The sequence below is a fragment of the Zootoca vivipara genome, chromosome 1, assembly GCF_965207765.1.
Source record: "Zootoca vivipara chromosome 1, rZooViv2.hap1.1, whole genome shotgun sequence".
NCBI lineage: Eukaryota > Metazoa > Chordata > Lepidosauria > Squamata > Lacertidae > Zootoca > Zootoca vivipara.
This window is the reverse complement of record NC_142582.1, coordinates 20,927,621-20,953,437: the sequence shown is the minus strand read 5'-3', so window position 1 is coordinate 20,953,437 and position 25,817 is coordinate 20,927,621. Positions and strand designations below refer to the sequence as shown.

The 25,817-nt window shown below is 42.3% G+C and overlaps 1 protein-coding gene across 18 annotated transcripts; it reads right to left on the bottom strand.

The window, feature by feature from the left end:
* Positions 1–107: 107 nt before the first annotated feature.
* HNRNPA3 (heterogeneous nuclear ribonucleoprotein A3) lies at positions 108–18,756 on the bottom strand. Of its 18 annotated transcripts, none has more exons than XM_088676363.1 (16): positions 18,694–18,756; positions 14,916–15,015; positions 10,717–10,839; positions 10,403–10,549; positions 10,036–10,246; positions 8,752–8,841; positions 8,572–8,664; positions 8,393–8,476; positions 6,811–6,948; positions 5,050–5,175; positions 4,893–4,965; positions 2,023–4,806; positions 1,874–1,938; positions 1,023–1,089; positions 510–581; positions 108–249 (listed from the first exon to the last, which is right to left on the bottom strand). In XM_088676363.1, exons 2-11 carry the CDS (start codon positions 14,976–14,978, stop codon positions 4,910–4,912), a joined length of 1,131 nt encoding a protein of 376 aa, XP_088532489.1. In that variant the 5' UTR covers positions 14,979–15,015; positions 18,694–18,756; the 3' UTR covers positions 108–249; positions 510–581; positions 1,023–1,089; positions 1,874–1,938; positions 2,023–4,806; positions 4,893–4,909. The 18 variants fall into 18 exon arrangements, with proteins under 18 accessions (XP_088532489.1, XP_088532450.1, XP_088532482.1 ...); XM_088676324.1 differs by having other exon boundaries at positions 6,811–6,962; positions 8,395–8,476; XM_088676356.1 differs by lacking the exon at positions 18,694–18,756 and adding an exon at positions 18,373–18,409.
* Between the last annotated feature and the right edge of the window lie 7,061 nt (positions 18,757–25,817).

Here is a 25,817-nt window from a genome sequence, read left to right as displayed (position 1 = left end):
TCGATTTTAACACTGTGGAAGCTGGAAGGAAATCTTTAGTAAATGGGCGGGCAGTGATGTAGAAATGAAGTCCTAATAGCCACATACGATTGGAAAGATTGGCCAACTCATAATTTATGACACTTTATTTTAAGAGTTTGAACAAGGTGAGTGGGAGATGTCACACTTCAATCACTTTCACCTATCATAGGCTATCAGCGTATTTCACATCCTCTTTCAACTTGTGGAGATGGTTGTCTTTGTTCTACCCTGCAGAGTAGAAGAGAAAATGCAAGTTTAGCACATTAAGATTGTAAAGCTAAGGAGTATCCCAGCTTCGCCAACTAGTTATTGAAGAACACTTGCTCTGCCTGCACTTCTCTCCCCAAATCTTCTAAACACCTCACCAAACATGCAGCCTTGGGACAGTACGTAAGCAAGTTCACCGAGGATTCAGGACTTTCTTTCCTAGGCACAAAGCCGGCACCCTCCTACTAGAGGAGGAAGAAAACAGAAGCACATACACTCACCCCAAATCTACGTTCTGTTGTGTGTAGGGCGGAAAGGTGCAAAATGAGCACACAAGCAGCTTGGCCGAGTCCCTATTTTAGAAAAGAGAAAATAAGCAGAGCTGCCGTTTGCCACTCCGGTGCTGGGCAACGGCAGCAGCAAACTGCAACGTCTAGTGCAGCAGTTTTAGATAAGAGGCAAATTAAGAGACGTGGCCTTGTAGCACTGTGTGCTCTCCCATTAAACATTTGCACTACATTTGACACGTGTGTCTGAAGACGGGAGAAGTCAACAATTATAAATGTTCCCTGTCAAAGTTCATGGTTGAATAGGAGTGAGAATATAATGCTGACAAAAGCCTAGGTGCCCAACAGGGGAAGAAGATATGGAACCATGAACCTACATTCATTAGCATGCAGACCTAACACAGATGGAGAATAAGGCAAGACAGAATTTAAGTATTTATTGAGATATGCAGGGAAAGCCCAACCAAGATACAGTACTAAGAAGCCATTCTTAAAGACTTGGGTTACCTGAATACCAATTATTTGTTAGGGACATCAGGTACTCAACTTCCAGAGGAGGAAATTATTTTCTTGTCTGAAATTCAGTAATTAATAATATTACCAACAGAAAATCTGCAGTTCCAACAGGTGTGCAAAGGTGGTCAGAATTCAGGTTGACTTTATGCATTGGATTTGCCCAAATCTAATTACAGGCAGTGATCATTTTAGGCACATCCAACTGATGCACAAGTCCTTTTGGACCTGTAAAAAGGAGGGCTGGGGGCAGGCTTATACGCACTCCACCGACGTGTGCTTTGACCCAGAACGCAACCCCTGCGGAAACGGGGAGTTACCCGTCTACTAATGAACATGAAATACAGTTTTTATTTTAAAAATCTACTTATCATTTAAGTTGTGGGAAATTATTACCAAAAGATGTAATCTAGTAGAAACCATTTCACTATGTGCAAGGCTACATCCAGTAGAAACCATTTCACTATGTGCAAGGCTAAGTCCCATATAAAATCTTGCTTCAGCAAGCAGTTCATCAGACAAGCTACTACACTTCAGCCACCTTTAAGCAATCTGGATAACACTGACCTATCTTTTAGGATTCTTGCGTTACTAAAATAACATGAAACATTTTCTAAAGCTGTATCAGTGCTAAAAGTCACCAGTTATAGCTTCCCTATACATCAGTCAGATGAGAATTACAATTTTAATGCTGCATTGTTCACATTTCATAGTATGGAAGTACAATGATTAAGTACTGGCACTCACCTGGTTTTTGCATAGTTCCTTATCACAGATGCCGGATATTCAAAGCCAAGAATACAGTCATGGGCACATCAATGTTTTATATTGTACTAGAGTCTTACCAAGCCACAGGTTTCCCAGCAGGCAAGAAATCCACATCTGGTCAAGCAGAAGTTTCTTCAACAATCTGCAAGTCAAAGAGATTTTTCTTACCTTGTTCAGGAAAGAGTAGCTCTTTTAATTCGTTAAAAGTGTTAGAGACGAACCTTACCTATTCTCATTCCCCTTCCTTTCAGGTCTAAATGCTAGACCTATGACTGGGTGAACTCAAGTAGCTATGACTCAAGGAGGTTCCAACTGGTGAAGAACTCTTGCTAGACTTTCTTCGATATTTCAGCAGTGATAGGCAGTTTTAACTAGCTTTTGGAAAGCTGCTCACTATCAGCATAGTATTTTATGCTTTCACTTTTCTGGAAGTTGAAGCTGGTGCTGTCGCTGCCTTGTCATTCTTTAAATATGCTGACTGGTCCACATACACAATAGGCTGCAGGAAGTCCTGTCTGAGTCTCCTTTGATCCACACATTGGCTAAGAGGTACATCCTAAAGTCTTTAGAGCTGGTTAATTGCTGTCCTCTGCTTACACTTCTCCACATCAGAGAACTAGGTCTAAGTCACTGGCACCAACAACTGGCAACTTTCAGATTGCATGATTAAGAATAGCAGAACAGATTAACACACTATAAAATTGGTTTCCCCCTCCCCCTGTGTGCCATCAAGGTCCCACCCTCTCCCACTCCAACAAGAACAGAAAAACTCATCCTCTAGGTTCTGTCCCTACAATCAACAGTAGGCCTGAAAGGGGTGATTTACATCTACTCTACTCTTCTAAGAAGAAATCTGCATATGCAGTTTAGTAATGGGAGGATTCCATTTCACAATACCAAAGTGATGCCCTTCTACACATTTTGCCTACTGGATTATAGAACACTTGTTTCCTGTTGGCCAACTACCCAACTCCCACCTTAATACAGTGGTACCTCTACTTACGAATTTAATGCGTTCCAAACACACATTTGTAAGTCGAAAAAAATTGTAAGTCAAATCCCATAGGAATGCACTGGGAGAAAAAATTCGTAAGTCGAAGCAACCCTATCTGAAAATTCGTAAGTAGAAAAAATCCTATCTAAACAGCATCCAAGATGGCGGGCGGAGCTCCATTCGTAAGTAGAAACATTCGTAAGTCGAGTCATTCGTAAGTAGAGGTACCGCTGTATATACAATTATGATATTATAGCACTCCGGGGCTGTATCAGTGCTTGACCCTTGTTTAAGCACACTTGTACTTTTTGAGATTTAACCATAGAATTCTATACAACCACCACCACTGTATGCCTTGTACAAGCCCAATATACACATTTGGTTGAACCTACAACAATTTTAGAGCAACGTTTTATAGTGTCTGATAATCCATTCCTATACTGGAATTGTTTACCTGATACTGTTCATTGGCCTAGAGAAGTAGTAACAGAAGAAAAAATCCAGCATCATACTGGCAAGTGTCTGAGTTTCTTCTACTCACTGTGCCCTACTCTTCTGGATGTGTACTGACAGAAAGCACTGCTCTGGCAATAGTTAAAAGAGAAGTCTGATCAGGTTGAGAAGGATAGCCTGGGAAATGGCTGTACACAAATTTGGGTAAGTGAAGGAGTAGACCACACACCCCTGCTTATGAATTTTATCAAGTTTTGAACACACGATTCTGATGCATAAAAGTATGGATTTATAGCCCACAATACTCCTGTTAGTGACAAATATGTATCATGTTCAGCCCAGATATTTCCTGTTGCTAGATTGTGAACCATTTGGTTTTCATATCACCTTCAAGGCCTACAATCAAGGCATTAGAAAGTGTGTGAAATGTATTGGGTTTGTTCATAGGTCAGAATATTTACACCCATTTGCAAGGAACTTGAAGCGATTGTGCCTGTGCTGTAAGTTTCAGATAAGAGAGGGCATGCAGAAATACACAAAGTAGGAAGTATTGACCATTATAGATGAACCAGTTTTGAGGGAAGAAATATATACAAATGAAGTTATACAATTAAGCTAACAGACCCAGGTCATTGGTTTCAAAGTTTTAATTCAAAAGAGTGTGTGTGCACACACACTTAAATCTGTTTGAGGTTGGGGGTGGGGTGTTAAGCCTCAACAGTAATAAACCTGTTCTGCCAATGCTTAATGTAGTTCCTGTATATACCAATGAAATGGGAGGCAAACTGAATAAAGCTTTAAAGTATCTCTTTCAAGGCTTATTTACTTATAAGTCTTAGGCTAAGAAACAAAGGCTACAAATTAAGATATGCACAAGCCAGAAGTATCTGGAATTTTCATTTGAAAGTAAAGCTTTTTATCATTCACAAGCACTAGTTTAAATGACTCACTCCTAGTTATACAGCTAAACAAGCTTTAATGCAAACATCTTTTCTCTCCCTTTGCATGTGCAACTCATTTCATTCGGTTACATATGCAGAAAACTAAGGTTCTTAAATGATTCAGCATTTCTAGTTTAAATTAATACAGATTATAATGCACTGATTTTTTTTCCTAGCAAGAATATACCCTAAAACTACATTTCTTTATTTAAAGAAGTTTCAGTGAGAAAAAACTGAACTACACAAATATTGGAAAAAATTAAAAGTTCCTTAATTATTTTTAATTCCTGGTACCACTACCACCACTACCACAAATTTACAGGGCAATATACCTGATTTATGAAGAAAAGACAAAGCTACAAACAACAAATTAAAAAAAGTCAGGAATGTACATCTAAACACTACATTGCATTAAATCAATAGCTGCACTCTTTGCAAACTGTGGCTATGACAGTCCTTAAGAAGGGTTTCCTGTTTAAGCTGCAGTAACTTTTTCTGACTATGGTTCATCGCTCCTTCTGTGGCAGATTTTACAGTTCCTCTAATGCATTTGGGACGACTGTCTCAAAGTAACCTGCAGCTTTCCTGACAACTCCTCGCTCTCTCCTAAGAACTGTGTAGCCTGTTGAATACAGGATAAGAAAAGGATTACTCTCAGTGAAACGTTGTATAGTCTTCATATACAACAAGTATTTGTATCATACCTACCATTATTCTGCTAGTTTTTAGAATCTTCTTCCACCATAGCCACCACCACCACCTCCTCCTGATCCATAGCCACCTAAAAATGGGAACATGGACTGTTGAAATAAGTATTCTTTAGGAACCTAACAGACACATACGTACTTTAGTAAGTTATACTTACCACCATAGGGACTGCCTGAGCTTCTACCACTGAAACTGCTACCTCCTTTCATGGGTCCATAGCTTGAGGCCTGTTGTCCACTATAATTGCCAAAGTCATTATAGTTTCCACTTCCACCGTAGTTGCCTGAGAATAATAAAATGTAAGGTTTGTGTTTATCAGATCAAGAATTATTTCAGAAGTACATTTCAAGTGCACTACAATTCATTCACATTAACTCACCTACCCAAACAAAATACACTTTAGTATACAACACGAGTTTCATAACTCCAGATTTACTGTATGCACATAATGGGATTTTAGCTAACTGGACATAATCATGGCTAGGCTGAGTAACTGCAATTGTTCCTAAGAACATTCAAAATACACATGCAAAAATTTATTTCCTGTTCAGTTCTTGCTAACCTTTGTTATATTGGCAAAATAAAAAATGCTCACTTCTTTGCTAAATCATTAAGGGTTCCTGTTCTTTTAATTAACCACATTAATAACTCTAGATACTTAAAATTCTGCTGTGTCAACTTAACCAAGTTCAAAGTTTCTTGAGAGAAGTATGAACAAGAGCATTATTCTTTTTTAAAAAATGATATCGGGCAGTAGTCCAGTCCCAGAAAATGAGACTAGTATTCCAATCCACACTGCAAGGCATTCACTAGCACAGATCCAAAGTTTCCCCAGATCTGAACACTGAACAGATAGACTGGATTCTTTCCTCTACACTCCAATGCCAGCAAAAAATGCAGAGGCAGGAAAAAACAAACAACAGTAAATTATTCACAAAGAGTTTCAGGTAAGAGGGGGAAAGTCTGTAGATTACATTAACGTAAAGATTCTTAAATAAATGCTGGGCAATGGAACTAGCTGGCTAGAAAGTTGTAGTTGCTCCCTTATTAGGTTTTAAGGCTTAATGAATGTTTGTATGAAGCAATGGTGGTGAACCTCAGACCTGGGCACAAAATGCAGCCCTTCAGGCCTCTCTATCCAGCCCTTGCGACTCAGCCCAGGCCACACTGCTTGCTAGCCCTCCATTCTACCTTTCTTGAGGGTTCTGCCTGGCTGGAATGTGTCAATGAGCTCTTTGCCCCTGGCTGGGGGATAGAGAAAGGCATGTGTAGAAAGCTACTTTCCTTTGCACACTTTTGCCTTGGGCTCTGTCCACCACTGACATGTGGCCACTGGAAGGTTGCTCAGGTGGGAAAGCAAGCCCTCTTTCTGTAGATCCCCTGCTCTGGAGTCTTGTTACAAGTGCATCTCCATAGCTTAAAGAAGACATCCTACAAAACTGGCCTGGGGGCGGGGGCGGGGAACCATGAAGCTTTAGGGAAGCTTTTAATGTTTGGTGGATTTCTATATTTTAATATTTTGTTGGAAGCCACCCAGAATAATAATAATAATAATAATAATAATAATAATAATAATAATAATAATAATAATAATAATATCTTTCATACCACTGTGATTTCAAGGGGTTAGAACAGGCATACCCAAACTTCGGCCCTCCAGAAGTTTTGGACTACAATTCCCATCTTCCCCGACCACTGGTCCTGTTAGCTAGGGATCATGGGAGTTGTAGGCCAAAACATCTGGAGGGCCGCAGTTTGGGGATGTCTGGGTTAGAACTTGGAAGTGGTTTTCATTTTCAGCTGAAGTTTACACTGCACAACATTTTAAAAATGGTGACAGGCTAAAGACCTCAAGCTTGTTATCCAACATGAGCAGAACAAACAGATGTATCAACACAATGTACTTCAGGATTCTTACCACCGAAGCTCCCCCCTTCATTGTAACCATCATAGCCTCCACCTCCTCCACCATATCCACCACCTGGGGTTCCATAGGTCGGGCTGCCACCGTAACCTCCTCTGCCGCCATACCCAGGACTTCCTCCATAGTTCCCACCTTGAGAAAGATCAATAAAAGTGACAGGAATGTGAATTTTTTGTTATGAAACGACATGATCTAAACACAAAAGTAACTGGGAACTGTAAAGCAGTATCTAAAAAAATCACCAATATTGCTTGGAGACCAACTACTACGAAAGGCGTATTACGACGTAATAGCTACCAAACAAGTAATCCCAATGGAGAAATCCAAATAAAATCAATGACCTAGCCATGACTAAGGATTCGTAGTCACAATTTGCAATCAATGGAAACCATTTCATGTCCATAGCTGAAGACTGGTTGCCACTGAGCATGATTTATCACTTGATTACTGGAAACTGCCAAGTATTCCATGTGCAAGGACCAGAGGCTCTATCTGTCATGGGTCATTCAAGCAGCTTGAGGATAACCTATATTTTGGTTATTTATCCTGCTGAGAAGGCTTTGTGCATACCCAACTATATTTTGGCTGAAGAAAATAAAGCAATTCCAAAGTCTCTTAATAGGTTACATACAGTTCACAAATCTAAAAATAATGTTTAGATCCTGAGTTGCCTGTCCATGTACAGAAGGGAATCTGATCCAGCAGAAGCTCTTACTAATATAAAGGGCGAGTGGGAAGTGTTTGCCAATTTCACCAGTAGCCCTCTGTGCCGCCCCATGCAACTTTTATTGGAGATTCCCCAACTACCTGGAGCTTTTTTAGGGGACTTCCTTCCCTGCCCCAGAGTGGTGGCACTCCCATGAGCAGAATTTTGTTCACAGGAACTTAGGATTCAAGACTGTGGCACAATCAACTGTCCTTCCAGATGTCAGGGAAAATGCATCTGCACCCCTGCCACTCTTTGTGGCCAAATTCGAAGGTGGGGTGGGGAGACATTCCAGGCTGGAAAGGCAATTGGGACCTACAGCATCACATGACAGCAGTGAGACCAGTTTGGGATCCAGTGGATCCCGGCTTGTCTCAGTTCTATCGCCTTCATTAGAATGCCCCATTCCAAGACCTACCACTGGCTAATTAACTGATGTATCTGAAGAAGTGTACATGTACATGAAAGCTTACTCAGAATAAACTTAGTTGGTCTCTAAGGTGCTACTGGACAATTTATGTATTTATTTATTTTGACTGCGTCTTACAAACATGGCTACCTACCTGAATCTAAATGATGGACAGCCTGCCATCAGCTGCCCTGGACAAGTTTGGTGATCACCCAGTCTGACATAAGGTGTTGGTTGTTTTTTTTTAATGCTCTGTAAGTTAGTCATGCCTTAGTCCCATGGGATAAGTTAATCATGACTTAAACTTAAGAGAACCCAATTTACTGTAATACCTAGATTTTCCACAAGTTGTCAGCTTCCCTTTCACATTTCTCACATTAAGATACACCAGGCAGATCTAAGGAGGGACTGACCCCACCCCCAAAGTATAACTGAACTGGTATTAGCAATGTTATTCTTACCATCACCAAAGCCATTGTATCCATCACCACTCCCGTAACTTCCTCTGCTGCCACCACCACCACCACTGCTGCCACCGTAACCACCTAAAATCAGAACAAGAAGTGTAATATACAGTGATGCACCGTAATCCAGGGTAGTATTTTTGGAAGGGGGTAGAGAAGCAAGAACAGATGTTTACCTCTGCCACCAAAACTTCCTCCTCTGCCATAACTGCCACCACTGCCTCCAAAGTTCCCACGGCCCATGAAATTGCCTGAACTACTTCCACGACCTAAAGACAAAAAATAAAAAGAGTGAATTATTACAATGCTTGTAGGCAATTATTGCCATGGGCTGTGCTATTATGTAACAAACTCACTTCTCTGTGCAGTTGCCGTTTGCATTTCTTGCTTGGAGAGAGCTTTCTTCACTTCACAGTTATGTCCATTTATAGTGTGGTATTTCTGAACTAAAATAAGTTTTAAAATGATCATTATAAAAATGTGCACAATTGAATAACCACTTATGCCATATTATTCAGAATATATTTTCACAGGAGCAGCAGTATTATTATTTAGTTTTATTTCCTCCATATTATAATCAGTAAAGGAAACTCTAAAAATACCATAAAACAAAAGATGCATAGCACAAAGAGCCAAAGAAAGGAAGCCAGGAAAACAATAGGCAATGAAGTTTGTTTCCTAGATCTTTGTGGGCAGAATATACCATAAAATGGATGCTCAGCATCCCTCTCATCTCACCTCTTCATAAAGAAGGAACATCTCTGGAGCCTAGAAATTATTTGGGGGGGGGGAGTGGGAGAAGGAAAAATTCATGGGGAAATGAGCTCCTCAAAGAACAAATGACTCATGGAATCCAAGCAGTACTTGAATGATAGGGAAACAGTAGGAAAGACCATAATGAAATAAAAAAAGCTTCCCCTTTCTGATTTTAGCTGATCATGCCCTCCATAGTGTGGTACCTAATGGTCATTTGCATTGGACTCTTCCCACGCAATCCAAGTGTGCTCATTTTCCTGCTGGATTTCCAAGAATGTGCTTGCTTTGGACCCAAGGTTCTTTAGGATCCTAGCATTGTCCAGGCTATATTTTAAAGCAGTTAGCAAGTCTGTTGTACCTGGCTCATAAGTATACTCAATTAGTGTGAAGGATGCTTGAAACCTTGGGGTGTAGCATGAAATTCTTACTTGCAGGAGAGAAAGAATGTGACCAAACCAAGTGGGGGGGGGGAGAATAGGGACAGGTAGACAGCCAGCTAGATCCTGACAAGGGGCCCAGCAAGGAAACTGGACTGTCCTTCTCAGCTAGGCACTTAACTACAAAGACATGTTAGAAAGATTCAGGCAGGGGAGGGGGATTGAAGAGAGGCTGGGAGCAAATCATGCTCCTCATAGTCGTCTAAAATTGTAGGAAAGCCACCACACAAAAAAGTTCAGGAGAGAAAAGCATCCGCCCCCCCCAAAAGCACTACAGTATATTGATATTTAAAACGGTAATGTTGTAAAATATATTCAATTTAGTAAGAAAGCAAATAGGAAGACTAGCTCTTATAGTAATTTTTTTTGTTCACTAGGAGAAGGTTCCATGCATCAGTAGCTTGAAAGAAATATAAAAAGCCTGCACAAAAGAAAAGCATTACATACCAACAATTTTGTCGACTGTATCATGATCATCAAATGTTACAAAGGCAAACCCTCTTTTCTTTCCACTTTGTCTGTCTTCCATTACTTCTATGGTTTCGATTTTGCCGTATTTTTCAAAGTAATCTCTTAAATTATAGTCTTCTGTGTCTTCTTTAATTCCTCCCACAAATATTTTTTTCACTGTTAAATGAGCACCAGGTTTCACAGAATCCTATAAAATCACAAGTTACATTTAGTATCTCAACCTTCCAAGATGGTGCCGTGCCTAAATACTTACAAATGTCTTACAAAAAGATTTGCAAATGATTAAAAGTTCCTACAATTAAGGTTTGACCAATTCAGTATATATACTTAAATATTCACTTACTTCTCTAGAAACGGCTCTCTTTGGTTCCACCACACGCCCATCAACCTTATGTGGTCGGGCTGCCATAGCAGCATCTACTTCTTCCACACAAGAATAGGTCACAAAGCCAAAGCCTCGGGAACGTTTCGTCTGTGGGTCTCTCATCACCTTCAAGAAAGTTAAAGCATGTAACAATAATTTAGGCACTGACTTTTGTGAATGCTGCAAACCTGTGCATACTTACCTAGGAGTAAGCCCCACTGGAAAGTGAGACTTTCTTCCAAGTAAGCACACATAACATTGTTAAAAGTAAACTGAATGTTATGATTACTTACCACACAATCTGTGAGAGTGCCCCATTTTTCAAAATGTTCTCTTAAACTATCATCTGTAGTTTCAAAGCTCAGGCCACCAATAAACAGTTTTCTCAACTGTTCGGGTTCTTTAGGATCGTAGCCCTGAAAGAAGGTAAGTTTCAATATGCTGTACGAGATTTGTGTTATTGCAGCGAAGTCCACCAACACAATTCACAGCAACTTACTGTCTTATCACACTTCACTATGATTAGGTACTATCATAGTGCTTTGCTGTATTTTTTAATGAAAAGTGAGGTCTGTAAATATTTAAATAAATAATAAACTCAATTGGCTCATGGTTTCTCTCTCGGTACACTTACTTCTACATAAACAAGTTTAAAGGGTGCAAAGCAGATTGGGTGTTATACCAGGATTTTGTTACATAGTGTATGAACAGTTCTTACAGCCTCATTCAGCACATGTTTACTCAGTAATGTAGCCATCCAATGCATCCTATGCAAGTTTATGGGGAAGGAAATCCCATTATGTTCAACAGTGCTTACCCTCAAGTCTGTCTTAAGTACAGCACATTTACATGAAAGTAAGTCCCACTAGACTCAATGGGATTTTGGAGCAGGCATGCAAAGGTCTGTGCTGTTAGTGTACTAGAGGCAGCTAGGATGAGGACATAAACTTCAATTAATAATCTAACACCTTCATCAACTGATGTCTTTGGTCTGTGCATATAAAGAAATGTTGACTATTTCAAGTTTAGTTAAAAAGAATAACAAACTAAAAACCTTTAATGCCATGTCGTGAACTTCAGAGGATAGACAACTCTAGCAAAAGTTGGCTAATCACTAAACAAAACGACTAAGGGTGCGTATAATTTTCTACTTACCACGCCTAACATCTCAACCCCCAGATTTATTTATTTATTGCAGGAAGAACAAAACTTTAGGCTACACAACACAAGAGAGCAGCATCCAGTCCTACTTAACTTTGTAAAGTTCAGAATAACCTGCACACAACAGAACAAGAATGCTGCTGCATTTTTTAAATAGCCAACTGCATTGCTTACGGCTCAGAAACACACGATTGCACTACAAAACAAAGGTGTCTTCTGTGCCTGGCATAACTGAAAAAGTTTCAGGAGACACAGGATTTGTCCCCATATAGATACAAGTCCTAATGGAATACCCATCATTCCAAAGAGTAGATGAAGTATTTCAATTCCAAGAAACATAAGGAACAAAATGTTCTTACCCATTTTATGATACCACTTTTTCATTTACACTTCATGTACTAAGGCAGGAACCACCAATTCATGGAGCCTAGGGTGCCTTCCAGTATTTCCAACGGCACCCGCAAAAGGTCTCAAGAAACATCCTCTAAAAAATCCAGTGCCTGAGAGACTCTTTGTTCTTTCTGTTCGTTTCTTCACACTAGCTCAGTCTCTCCTACATTGAACACCCCCCCCCCATTACACATTTAATTAGATGCCAGGGCTGGACACTCACTCCTCCCTTCCCTTTCAAATACAGTTTCTCTCTGTGACTGAGCACAGCAGACTGATGAGGGACATGCCTGCCTGTGGTCATCTTTTTCCTGCTCTCTTAGATGTGGCAACCATTGTGTGTTATGTTGCAAACTCCATTGTATCAGTTTTGCTATGTCGCCCCCATGGAAACCATTTTGTGACTAGCACCCAGAGAACTTTATGAAAATTCGAGATGTACCCACTGGCCCCAAAAGGAGGTATGGTCTGGGGTCAACAGTATGGAGCATTTTATAGTTAACTGTTATCTGTTCGCATTAAGGTTGCATAAATCATGTGTTGAGAGCGATTATTTATAAAATTATGTCCCCGCTGGGGGAAGGCTATAGATCCAACAGATCCATACTCTTCCCAGTTCCTCTACACACACCCAAACCAGGGAGATGACTAACAGCCCTGGAACTGGTGTAATGAATTTTATGGGGCAGGAAAATAAAACCTCAGGGAAGGATGAAGAAGCACAAGAATGCTGCTCTGCCCTCACTTCTCCCCTGCTAATCCTAGCAGGGCACTAGTAATGGTGGTTCATTTGCTATGCTTCCTCTTTTAAACGGCAACCTCAGGTGCCTTAGTTTGCAGGTAGAAATTACTTATTTTATTACAGGTGATGTATATTAGAGACTAAATGAAAATCTAATGTTAAAGCCTTCAAACAGAGGGGCTATAATTCCCAGGAACAGAAAAATATAAATGTTTTCTTTTCTTTTCTATATACTACACTCTCACTTAACAATGTGCTTACTTTCTCCCTCAGAAGCAGGTTAGATGCTGCAGGAACTCCTCAGTATCAAAAGTATTTTTAACCATCGCTCCTTGAAAGTAGTACATTTCTTTGAATTAATCTGCTGATTCTTCTGGGGAGACTCCAAACGAAGTAACAGATTTCCCTAAATTATCATTTTTATTTTGTCCCTGCACAAGAGGCTTAACAGCTACGTTTTCAGAGAAACAAGTACAATGTTCTGCAACAGCCTTATTAGCAGACGCCCACAGCATTCCTAATTATTAGTAGAGAAATATATGCCTAGCTAACACAGTTGAGCAGAAAAGCTTAGCTCACAACGCCAATTCTACAGACTTGAATCTTTCCTATCATGGTTTTTATGGCAACTATTATGGAATACTAGAGGGCTTCTAGGCAAAACCTGAATTATGGAAGGTAGTTGCCAAATGGACAATGTATGAATTGGTCCAAACTGGAAGACAGAAGGTCACAAATTTTGGTTGTCTTCAGTAGCCAAGCTGAAACTTTGTGGTCATCCAGTCTCTCCTCTCCAGTGAAACATGCATGTTTACCAGGAAGCATGTCCCAGTGTATTAAGTGGGGCTTAAATTGTGCAGGACTACAGCCTTAGTCTCTGATCTCCTGCAGGGCCTCCAAATGGAAGATCTGACAAAATGGCCAGCCTCAATCTCCTCACTTGAGTGGAGTCTTCAGGCTCTCTTTGCAGCTCTTGATTTTTACTACTGAAGTGTCCCAGCCCAAGATTTCTCTTAAGAGCTGCTTTGACAGCAAGCACCCAAGGTGTTCCTTACATCTAAGTCACCCACTGCCAAAACAGCCATTCATGCTTGGAGTTGGAGAGAGAGGTTGGGATCTTCCTTATTCTTATGTTCAGAACTCTTATGGGCATGATACCCACCCCAGATCCAAGCTAGAGAGCAAGGAATGGGCTCCACATGTCACTTGCCAAAAGGTGAAGGCAGCAAGAAAAAACCTAAACTTCTGGTAAGTTCCCATAAAGCAGCACCTTTGTCATGATGGACTCATTGCTTTCCCTTGTTCCTCCTGCCTTCCACAAACAGGATGTCTTTAGATCTTATGCATTCCATTCATCTGTGGGCAGCTGGTGGGTGGTGCTGCCTCACAATAAGATCGTGTGGTTTCTTGGAACTCTACAATTCTATAGCACAAAACTAAAACCATAACACCATACATTACAAGCCACCATTCAGAGTTTGTAAGAAGTCATGGGGGGCATTGGAGAAGGGAAATATATGGGTTCTCAAAAACAGCTTTATTGCTAAGGATCTCTAAAATATTGCCCACTACAACTGGTTCAGAAAGTGATCATCCCCACTCCTGGCCTTGTTCTCAGTCATATGGTAAACCTGTGTTTGGTCTGACACACCTTTAGATTGCAGACAAGACTTTCTATGATGTAATGCTCCTCTGCGTTGAAGACTATTGAACATCTTACCCCCAACACACTAGTTTTCTATACCAAGTATCTTTTTATGAAGGTGTATCCAACAATGGATGCAGTCTGAAATATCACAGCACATTATTAGCACTTTAGAGATATCTAGATCCTAATCAACAGGCAATACTCAGTCCTTGCTCCTTTCTGTGTATTGTATTTCTGGAGAACCATTAAAAGCCGCCTCTTTAATAAAATGACTGTTCATAGAATTTGATCACTTTTATACCATTATAGAAATAGCACTGCTGGTTTTCAAGTTCAATATTCCATAGTAACTCTCAATATGCCTAAGTATTGAGCTATTATAGAAATCACCAACTAGTGTGGAGAATAAAAAGCATAATACATGCGTAAGAGCCAAGCAGAAGAGAAGTGCAATGTAGCATCTGAGCAAACACAGTGTTACCAAAGCAGCAGAAAGCAAGAATTCTCTGTTTACCCATGTAACAGAACTAGGAAAAAATAAAGTATTCCACCTGTGAAGATCTTCTTCCCCTCCTCTTGTAATCTTCAGCCTCTCTCTCATCTTTACACGCCATTTTTGGAGAGCGTTCTGACTCAGTTGCTCCTTTTAACCTAAATAACAAGTAGCACGAGTAATTTACCCGTTCCTAAAAGTTTTTACTTTCTTACTCTCATACAAATAAATGGCTTATTTTAGTGGAGCAAGCATATGGGAGCCACTTTAGTTTAAGGGATGGTACTGTATGAGAGAATGAAACAAACAGAGAGAGGGAGTGTCTTTAATCTCAAGCCATTTATCCTGAAATATGGAACTCATCTGTTTACACACTGAATTGCAAAGCAGTAGCTAGCAAGAAAGGGGAACAAATGCCTGAATAGGTCAGCCAGGCATATAACCTGACAGTATCACTGGAAATATCTTATAATTAAAAAACCAATCAGCGCCTCAGCTCTTCTGCCTCTCTCCCTCAATGTGTTGTTCGAGTCCGCCAAACCTGCCTAGCCTCCAAGGCAAGGCTTACGCTACAGCTACTTTGCTTTGCCTTCAAACCTGGCGCCTCTCGTTCCTGCGAGACATCCAGGTCCTTGAACCAGAGGCCCTGCTACCTCTCTTACTAGGCCAGCGGCTTAAAGAAAGGGGGGTTGACGTCCTTGTTGCCCTGCTTACAGCTGGGGTATCACTGAACCAGCAATTCTGATCCTTGATATAGATTCAGATATCTATCTCACAGTGATGGCCATGTTATTGCCTAGATGCGCCATTTCCTGCTTCCCACTGAGAAGCAATAATTAAAAAATCCCTCGGCAGGATAAAGGTGTCCATAACAACTCAACAGAGAAGCCCCCAGTTTTGAGCACTAGCATGTGCATTGCCTTACAAAGTGCCAGCAAACAGAGGCACTGCTTTTCTTTCTAGCCTCATGTCCTATTTCCTGTGAACACTACATTTAAATAAATAGCCCTGCCAATGTAATTCTCCCCATAATTCAGGTTGGAGAGGGGCTGGCTGGTAGAGTGATTTAGGACAACCCTCCAGTGTTTCACTCCTCATAATTGCAGGCTGCATTGTTTTCAACAACCCTGCAATTTGGTCTGGTGGTGTTGCAAAACAGGGTGGGTACGGGTGGTGGATACAGCCCAAGTTGGACAGAAGTGTCTTATAACAACCCTGCAATGTAGTTCATTGCAATTATGCTACTATTTCAAGTTGAGGGGCTCTGCTATTAGGTCAAATCTAGCAATTATGTCCTGAAGATTCTTACTCCCATTTATTTGTATGCAGAGGGGGTGTAGTTTTGGTCAAAAATATCAGTCCCCCTCCCCCCCCCCGTTATGCTGAGCAGGGACATTTATCCTTACTTCTAAATTTTGCTTTTTTGCCAGGGACAGCTGTTGCCAAACCAGAGTTACATTAAAATATTGGAAGAAAGAAATGGCCAATTAAAACAAGAAATTCAAGAGGCCTTCTCTGAATCCTTTTATACCTCAAGACAGACAGTAGCTTCTGCTGAAGGGGTTCAACACTTCACCCTTGGGGTCCCTTCCAACTCTACAATTCTATGACCCAGGTCCCTAACACTCAGCTTAGATAAGCAAAGCTATAGAGAATGCAAACCCTGAAACAGAGCAAAAAGCAAGCCCCAACACACCCTGCATAGCTGGTTTCAGCAAGAAGGCCAAGGAGAACATTAGTATAATGAACAGCATATAGTTCTTGTTACAGGTACAGTACAGTACAAAGCCCTTTTCCTGCTACAGATAGACAGGATTAGGCAAGACTGCTTAGTCACAGAATACTTAGATGTTTGAGAAGATCATTTCTAATTTTCATATACAAAACATCAAGTTATACCGTCAAATGTTTCTGAAGCTTAATAGGATAACAGATAAAATCTGTATGTCAGCTAGGAATTTAAAAAAAAACAAAAACCAGAATGCAATGTAGAGCACAACATTCAGGTATAGGGTGTTTTTTTGAAGCAACATGTGTTTGACATTTCAGTCTAGATATGCACAGGTTTTAATCATGGATAGTTGTCTCCAGACCTGCAAAATATTATTTGGCATGTCATCATACAAAAATGCTTGTTATACTGTAGTTCAGCATTGGTTTGAGGGGGACTTTCATTGAAGCTACACAATCAGGTTCAATTTTAATTAAATCTAATTTAAGATTCCAAGGTCTCGAAAGTCTTCTCACATCCAATCTTAAAGATATTTTATTCACATCATTATGTTGATTTTTTGGTTAAAGAATGGATATAATAAAAATTAAATTGGAACCTTATGGAACTTACTCCCAAGTAATTCTATCAAAAAGCATAGGATAGGATGAATTTATATAGGGGACTCATCTACAAAACTGTAATCACTCAATGGGGGGGTTGAATCCATTATTATTTTTCAGAATTCAGCTGCCAGGCTTTTGATCATACTGCCAGAGAAAGATAATTAGCTAGATTATGTTATTAAAGAGGCATTCGAAGGCCTGGTTGTTTCCATGAACCAGAAAACTCCAGTTTACTGGCTTTAGTGACAGCCACTAAAATACCCAGCAAGACAGACAGAAATAGGAACTGCTACAATTCAACATCAATGTCAAACCACCAGTTACTATTGGGGGGGGGAGAGAACGTGTTTTCATCTCAAGGCCCACTGGGCCACGTGGACAAATGCAAGATATCCCATAATATTATTAGAACTGAAAGCACCCGAAGAATAGATTATGGGAAGCAGTTAGTTTTAGCTCTTTTGCTGCTGTGTAGGAGGAACTGGGTGCTTTTCTTAACTATTTTATTTTCATTAAAAATAACACATCACACAGGTCTCAGGATGTTTCGTCGTCACGCTCAAGTCAGTGGGATTAAAGAGCTTTTAAAGTTTAAAAAGGCAAACGCTGCACAAGTGGCTCGCGAAGTCGAATGAGAACCAGCGAGACCATCGAGTGATAGGCACTTGAATCAAGTCACGGGTTGTAATTTGCTTACACACAAAAACAAACAAACAAACAAACAAACAAACACATATTCAAGCCTAATACTGTACACAGTTGAGGGAAGGATTTTGGTTTGGGTCCAACTTAGGAAAGAGCCTCCTGCGGCTGCTCTCGCTCAAACTCGAGCCTCTTTCTCCATAGGGTTACAATGGCGCCCAACAGAAGTCTCTCCCGCCCAACTGCCGCCGCCGCCGCCCTCTCGCGCCATTTCGGATAATTAGCTGTTTGCAGCTGGATAAAGCAAGAACCGAGGTGGTTGGAAGAGAGGGTGTGTGTGTGGATGGAGAGAAGGCCAGGAGCCGAGCCAGCCAATCACTCTCCCTCCCGCGAGCCCCTCATGCGCCGCGCCACGCGCCCGCTCCCTCTGCAACCCCCACCCACCCACTCTCACGCCCGCTCCGCAACCGCCGTTGCAGGACCCTCTCCCTCCCCGCCTGCCTGCCTTCCCGCGCGGCGGCGCCGACAAACGTTACCTCCATTTTGTGACTGGATTTAGCCTCCTTCAGCCTCAATATGGAGCCGAGAGGAAGAGGGTGGGCGGGGCGGGTCAGAGGAAAAGCGGGGCACGTGAGAGAGAGGAAGGCGGGCTCGCGGGGAAGGAGGGAGAACAGCAAATAAACGGGCGGTTAGCGGGAGGGGAGGGGAGGCGCGCGTGCACGAGCGCGGCGCCTGAGACACTGGAGGGGGGGGAAGCGGCGTTTCGTGCTCGTGCCTGTGCCTGACCACGAGTGAGGGCCAATTCCGGGTTATGGGTGGGAGGGAAGGAGAGACGGTCCCTCACCACCACCACCCACCTTCCCTTTGCCTCAGCCCAGTCCTTCCCACGGAGCCGCCGCCAAGACAAAGAGCGCGCGCGCGCGGGGAGTAGGGGGGGGAGAGGGCTGACGTGGGTGGGTGGGGAGTGACAGCTGACGTGGCTGCGAGGGAAAGCGCGCGCGTAGGCAGGCAGGGAAGCGCGCGGGTGCGCGCAGGCACCCGCATGGCCTCTCTTGCCTCTTCTCCGTCCCTGAGGTAAAGTCTCGCGATGGGGGCGCCAGTTGTTGAATTCGCCCATTCCCGCCAGATTTGGCCCAGCCGCCAGGGATAATGGGAGTTGTAGTTCAACAACATCTGAAGGGGACGACGACGACGCTGTATTAATGCCTCCCACTTTGAATATATAATTGATCTATAGAAGGTCTGAAAACAGAGATGATGGATGCGCTTTTTATAACACACAGACACACACACACCTTTATTAATACACTTTAAAGAGAGGCGGAAGGTTGCTCAACCGAGTTGGAGCGGCCGCTTCGCGCGTCCCTGATGCCTCCCCACAAATATCAACATAATGTAATTGTAGTCGTTTAGTCCTGTCCGACTCTTCGTGACCCCATGGACCAGAGCACGCCAGGCAGGCACTCCTGTCTTCCACTGCCTCCCGCAATATGGTCAAACTCATGTTAGTAGCTTCGAGAACACTATAATAAATAATAAGCACAGCTGAGCGAGAGGCCACCGCCGCCATTTCTCCCGCGCTCTTCCTGTGGGCAGCGTTGGAGACCCAGCCATGGCGCCTCACAGTGTAACAATTTGAAGCACTGGCAGCTGTTTACTTGCGAGTGTTTTGCAGCCGCTAACTTGCCTGTTTTTCGTGGGCACGCGAGCAGCAGCAGCTGCTTTGTTGCGTCGCTTTTGCCCCGGAGGAGTCTTGAGGAGAAGGCAGGCGGGAGTAGGTGTTGCAGCGCGGAGGGGGGCTCCCACCACCCAAGAGATACTACCATCTCCTTGGGTGCAACAGCTGGCAGGGGGGGCCTCCTGAGTAGCTGGGCCTGGCCGGTTACTCTGCAATGCTAACACCTGTCTGGACTAGAAACCTGTAAACTTTATACCAAAAAAACACAATTTCAAGGCGTACAAAATCATGGGCGTAGCTGTGTGGGTGCAGCTGCCTCCCCTAAATCAATACAAATCTGAGGTTCTGTCTTCCCTTAACAATAGCCTGCCCCCCCCCCCCAACAAAAATCCTGGCTAAGCTCATGTACAAAATTACAAGGCATTAAAATGTATCATCAAATTCATATTCTCTCAAAATAGATAATCCCCCCCATATCCATGCTTAATACTTTGTAGCTTTGATCTAATTCTCCCAAGGGTTGTTAGAGTGGGAGATAGCTAGAGTGGGAAATCCCATAGCTAAATAAGCACGGTTGTCCCAAAGACACCCAGGGCTGTCTTAAGCATATGCAGGGCCAGGGTGCAAAGATCTGCCTGGCGCCTCCCCCCCCCCCGGTTGCCCAGTCCCAAGCACACAGAAAGGTGGAGCCAGCCGGCCGCCTAAGCATCCCGCTGGCTTGGTCACCCCCGAACTCGCAGTGCAGAGCTGCCCGCAGCAGAAGAGCCCGACCAACAGGCGGGCTCTTCCCCGGACTCAACTCTCGGAGGCTGGACTCTTGGCCTGGCGCCCCTGAGAGCCCGGTGCCAGGGTGCCCCGCACCCCTAGCGCCTATGGGTAAGACGGCCCTGGTGACACCTTGTGAGTGGAACCTCCATCTAAATCTGCATTGCCTTTCATGCACATTAACATTTCCATTTGAATTCTCATCTGTATTGACATGGCAAAAATGGCAAAAGCAAAAAAAAGGGCTCAAATGTGCTTCATCTAGCCCAATTCAACCTATTGTTATGTGGTGAACCACCCTGTGATCTTCAGATAAAGGACAGTATGCAAATATGATAATCAATTTTAAATAATGATTTGGGTGGAGCTTCCTTCTTTGCAAAACAACAGCCTTTTGCGCACAAACTTTCATTGGCAGCAATCTCTGAAGAAATGGACTAAGGAAGTACCGGTAGTTGGCATATAAAACACATATATAAATATGGTAGGGGCTGCTGCCCCTACTTGGGTTGCTCACCAACCCTGCCAAAGTGCCTGGAAGTGGTATTGAACTGGATGTGGCTCAAGAAATTGAAGTTGAATCCAACCAAGATAGAAGCTCTGTGCTTCGGGGGTTACCATGTCTGGGATTTGGTCAGACAACATGTTCTGGATGGTATTGCACTTACTGAAGATCAAGGGTGTGGTTTGGGAGTTCAATCTAGAGCTATCATTGTCACTTAATAATAATAATTATTATTATTTTATTTATACCCTGCCCTTCCCAGTCAAGACCGGGCTCAGGGTGGCTAACAACAAAAATATCAAAACAAGCATAAAAGAAACAATTCAATTAAAATGCAGATTAAATACAATGTTAAAATTCAATTTTAAAATTAGGAATCTACAAGTGGAACCTCATTTAAATATCTGTAGGATAAAACCTTAGGGGAGGGTAACACCAGGGTCAGACTGAGTCAGTCCAAAGGCCAAGTGGAACAGCTCTGTCTTGCAGGCCCTACGAAAAGATGACAACTCCCGCTGGGCCCTAGTCTCATTGAAGCTAAGGTGACCTCAGCAGCTGCTTAGGTTGGTGCATCAGCTATAGCTTTTTCTGGGCAGGAATAATAGCCTGACTACAGTTATCAACACCCTGATAACCTCCAGGATGGACTTTTATAATATACTTTAGATGGGTCTTCCAACTCTTGAAGGCTCTCCAGAATTTGCAACTAATGCAGAATGCGATGGCAAGAACATTGATATGAATACCGGGGTTGTTGTGTATATATAACCCATTTTCAAACAGAAGCAACTGGTTGCCAGCTATCTTCTGGGCCTAACTGAAGGATTTAAGGTGATATCTTAAGCCCTGAATGGACTGGATCCCAAATATCTGAGAAAACGCTTTCTCCTATATCAACCTGCCCACATCCTAAAATCAGTGGAAGAGACTTTTCTTGTGATTCTTGTATTAAAGGACCTGTCGAGTGCAGCGACCTGTGGAAGGTCTTTTTCAGTGGTGGTTTCACATCTTTGGAATTACCTTCCCACAACTCTGTTCTTTCATATGCCTGTTGAAAACCCACCTTTTCCACCAGGCTTTTAGTGTCTAATGGGTTATGCCATTTTAACGGTGTTTTTAAGTTATGTTGTTTATGTAACTTGTGAGAATGATGTTAATGCTTTTGTTTATTATGTAGTTTTTATTTTATCTTGTTTGTAAATATAGCGAAGGGCAGTATGTAAATATCTTTAAAAGCAAACTAATAAATGATTGCTGCACATGCGGGTACATTGCAGTAGTTTCACACATGACATGTGTGCCTGCAAAAAACCTGATTTGGTTGCTTGTAATTCTTCAATAATATGCAAGATTAGCAAATATAAATGAGATTGCTTCTCTTTTCTCATAACTGTTTTTTTAATTTTCAGATATATTTCAGTTAAGGCAAGGAGACAAGACATTAAGTTCCAAATATTTGAGCTGTCAAAACATAACCACAACATCAGTATGCAGGATGGTGTGTTTATTTTGTTTTCTGTTTTGTTTGTTTTGCTGTTGTGATTTGGTTCAGCCCATCCTGTGCACTCAGTTACAGATGGAATAAATATCCATAAAATATCCATCTATGTTCGGCCAGAGGAGGCAGAGAATGGAAGGAGCTGAGATGTTTCCATATTTTATTTAAGGATAACTAATTCAGTTAGTTGCTGTTTGTGATAATGACTTCTAATTCTACAGTCGCTCTTTCCCTTTGAAGTCCCTTTGTTTGATGAATAAATCTGCAATGTGAATGTAAGGTTTCCTGTGATTATTAATTTGAGAATTTTAATGAGACATAGCTGCATTATTTGATACATATTTAATTTTTAAAATATTTGCTCTGAAGATCAAAACTAGAGAGATGTGAATGTGTCCTTTCTAACTTGCTTCATAGAACCCCTGATGAGCAAGTTAGGGGAAAAAATAGATCGTATTCCTTCCATGACTGCAATGCAGATCTGGTTGTGGGAGTGGTTGCTAGCAAACACCATGGGGTCAGTGTTCAGCCAATAACAGCCAACTCTCTTAGGCTGAATTTAAATATATGTTGTTGGTCTGAGTTGCCATTTTCTGGTTTCTAAACAGAACAAATATAACTTTTTCTATTAGCCCCAGCAATTTCTTAAGCACGCTGGCAGGCATTCTTCGAACAATCAGCAATGATTAATTGTAAACACTGCTAATTCTTTTGTCAAATTATACAATTGCAAGCTATATAGCCCGTTTAAACCGGAGTACTATGATTTATGCCAGTCCAGTAGGACTAGACAGGCAGCTTTCGAGTTCTGCCAAGGTGATGGCTGGCTTTCACCGAGCAGGAAAGCGGAGAAGAAGAAAACGACAAAACACAAAACAAGAGAGCGTAGCAGCCCTAACAGCTGCTTCCTGAGTATCCATGGCAATACCATTGGCACACACGAATCACCGGGAAGACGATGCTTCTCCATGTTAACAATGTATAGACTGAGTTAATCTGTACATGGGGACATGAAAACATCACATCAACCCACTGCACATCCTACCAGATACTGACATCGCAGCACCCAGCACTATATGAGCTGCTGAAGTGTGCAAGCAGCAAGAGCACTGTGAAAGCCTGCAGAAAATTTGGTCCATGACGACAATGATGATAATCCCTACAGGGCAGGTTTGAGGGGGCCTCAGGCAAGCTGCTCTCTCCAACACAGTATCCTTCTGGTAGGCAGCTCCCCACGTCCACGAGCCTGCTCTGTGATGGGGTGGGTGGCAGCAGGGGAAATGTCTGCTATAGCCTCCTGCCTCCTAGCTTGGTGGGTCTCTCAGTTCTGCACCCTTTTTGGGGCGGGTGGGGGAATAAAAGGCAGCTCAGCTACCATAACCAAGCCAGCACCACACCCTGATACAGCAAGACATTTCAGAGGAGGCAATGGTAGTTGCAGTGCTGGCCCTTAAAAACATGGACCCTTAGAAAATTAGAAGACCGCAATCCTAGCATCAACTTTGAATGATGCCTCCAAGGCATTTGCCCTACCATTCTGAGTGCTGGTGACACAAACTCTTCATTGCCCACGGAATGGGTTTATGTTAGCATGCTATATCTCCCTTGAACACAAACTGGTATTCATGGCAAAATTGTGCATATTCAGTTCAAAAAGTAGCCCAATTAATCCACCTATTTTTTGAGGACACAATGAGACTCATTGCAACCCCTTCAAAAATATACTTGCAGAAAAAGATTGGAAGAAGTTAAGAGATGTTCAGCCTGCCCTGCTGGAAAAGCAAACTGAAAATATAGAACTAAATTATCCAGTACCTGGTCAATATATTATACATCTAGAAGTTGGGGAAAACCTGTTCATATCTACGTCCAGCACGACTTGTATGATAGATTGTTGTTGTTTGTTGTTGTTGTTGTTTAGTTGTTTAGTCGTGTCCGACTCTTCGTGACCCCATGGACCAGAGCACGCCAGGCATTCCTGTCTTTCACTGCCTCCCACAGTTTGGTCAAACTCATGTTGGTAGTTGGATGAAGCAAATGGGCCTGTCCTTGCCGCTGCTTGTCCACCAGGTTTCTCTTACACACAGCAACCCAGGCCTTGTGGGCGGGAAGGGGGGGGGTTGCAGTGATTTTTAGGAAGTCATTAGCACCCAGTTCTCTGAGTGCATGTTCTGGAAGTTGGGCAATAGGGGCAGTACAGGATTCCTTTTGGGGTAATAACCTCCTTGCTGCACCAAGGATTCCCTCCCCGAGCTGCTTCAGGTCGTGGCGGATGTTCTCCTGGAGACACCTAGTTTGGTTGTCCCAGGGGATTTAAACATCCACGCCAACACGACCTTACAAGGGGCCGCTCGGGACTTCGTGGAAAGCATGGCCTCCATGGGGCTGTCCCTGAATAAGTCTGGCCCAACTCGTAGCCGCAGACATGCCTTGGACCTGACGTTCACCTCTATGGATGCTGGTGAAATGACACTAAGTAAAAGCGAAACTAAAGAAGTGCCATGGTCAGATCACTTCTTGGTGCAACTGGACTTCTCCGCAACCCTTCCTCTCTGTAGGGAGGTGGGACTGATTCTGATGGCCCGCTCCTGCCACTTAATGGATCCAAATGGTTTCCAGAGAGTGGTAGGGGATGCTTTATCCCATGTTGATGGCCTTTCACCTGATTCCCTGGTGGCTCGCTGGAATGTGGAGTTAACCAGGGCTATTGACTGTTTGGCTCCAAAGTGCCCTCCGGACAGCCCCGTGGTTTTCCACAGATCTAAGGGCAATGAAACAATCACTGAAATGGCTAGAGCGCTAGTGGTGGATAACTAATTCTGAAGCTGACCGGACACGGGTTAGAGCTCAATGTCGAGCCTACCAAGTGGCGATAGCGATGGCGAAGAAGACTTTCTTCACCACTTCTATTGCATCTGCAGAAAACAGCAGCAGGAGACTCTTTCTTTTCTTTTTCTTCTTTATATAATATTTTTATTAAATTTTTACATATATATTCCAAAAATAATTTAACATTCATTCATTTCTTATACAATATTTTTCGACTTCTATCAACCATGTCTCTCGATTTCCCAACTTTTTAACTTCATCTTGTATTCCTTATTTCACTATTACTTTTAATAATCACTAATCAATTTTCAGTTTCCTAATTATCACTGTAATATTTAATATATTTCTCCTTATAGAACTTCCTGCAAACCTACCAGCATAATTTGTTAATTACAATTGTTTTTCAAATATTTTTCAAATTTAGTCCAATCCTTCAAGAACCTCTGGTCCCACCGGTTTCGAATTCTCCCTGTCATCTTATCCAATTCTGCGTAGTCCATCAACTTCATCTGCCAAGCAAGAGACTCTTTCAGGTGGTTTGCAATTTAGCAGAATCACCTGCTCCATCGGGGCCCAGTACGGGCCACATGATCTCCTGCAATGATTTTGCAAAGTTTTTTGCAGATAAAGTCACTCAGATTCGGGAAGAGATGGGCGGGGTATAAATAATAATAATAATATATTATTATTATTATTATTATTATTA

Coding starts and splice junctions, on each gene's coding strand:
- HNRNPA3 (XM_088676324.1), bottom strand. CDS start 14,978: ATGGCGTGTAAAGATGAGAGAGAGGCTGAAGATTACAAGAGGAGGGGA. Junction 10,840..14,915: donor GGGGAAGAAGATCTTCACAG/GTGGAATACTTT, acceptor ACCTTCTTTCAG/GGCTACGATCCTAAAGAACC. Junction 6,963..8,394: donor GGATACAATGGCTTTGGTGA/TGGTAAGAATAA, acceptor TGTCACTTTTAT/TGATCTTTCTCAAGGTGGGA.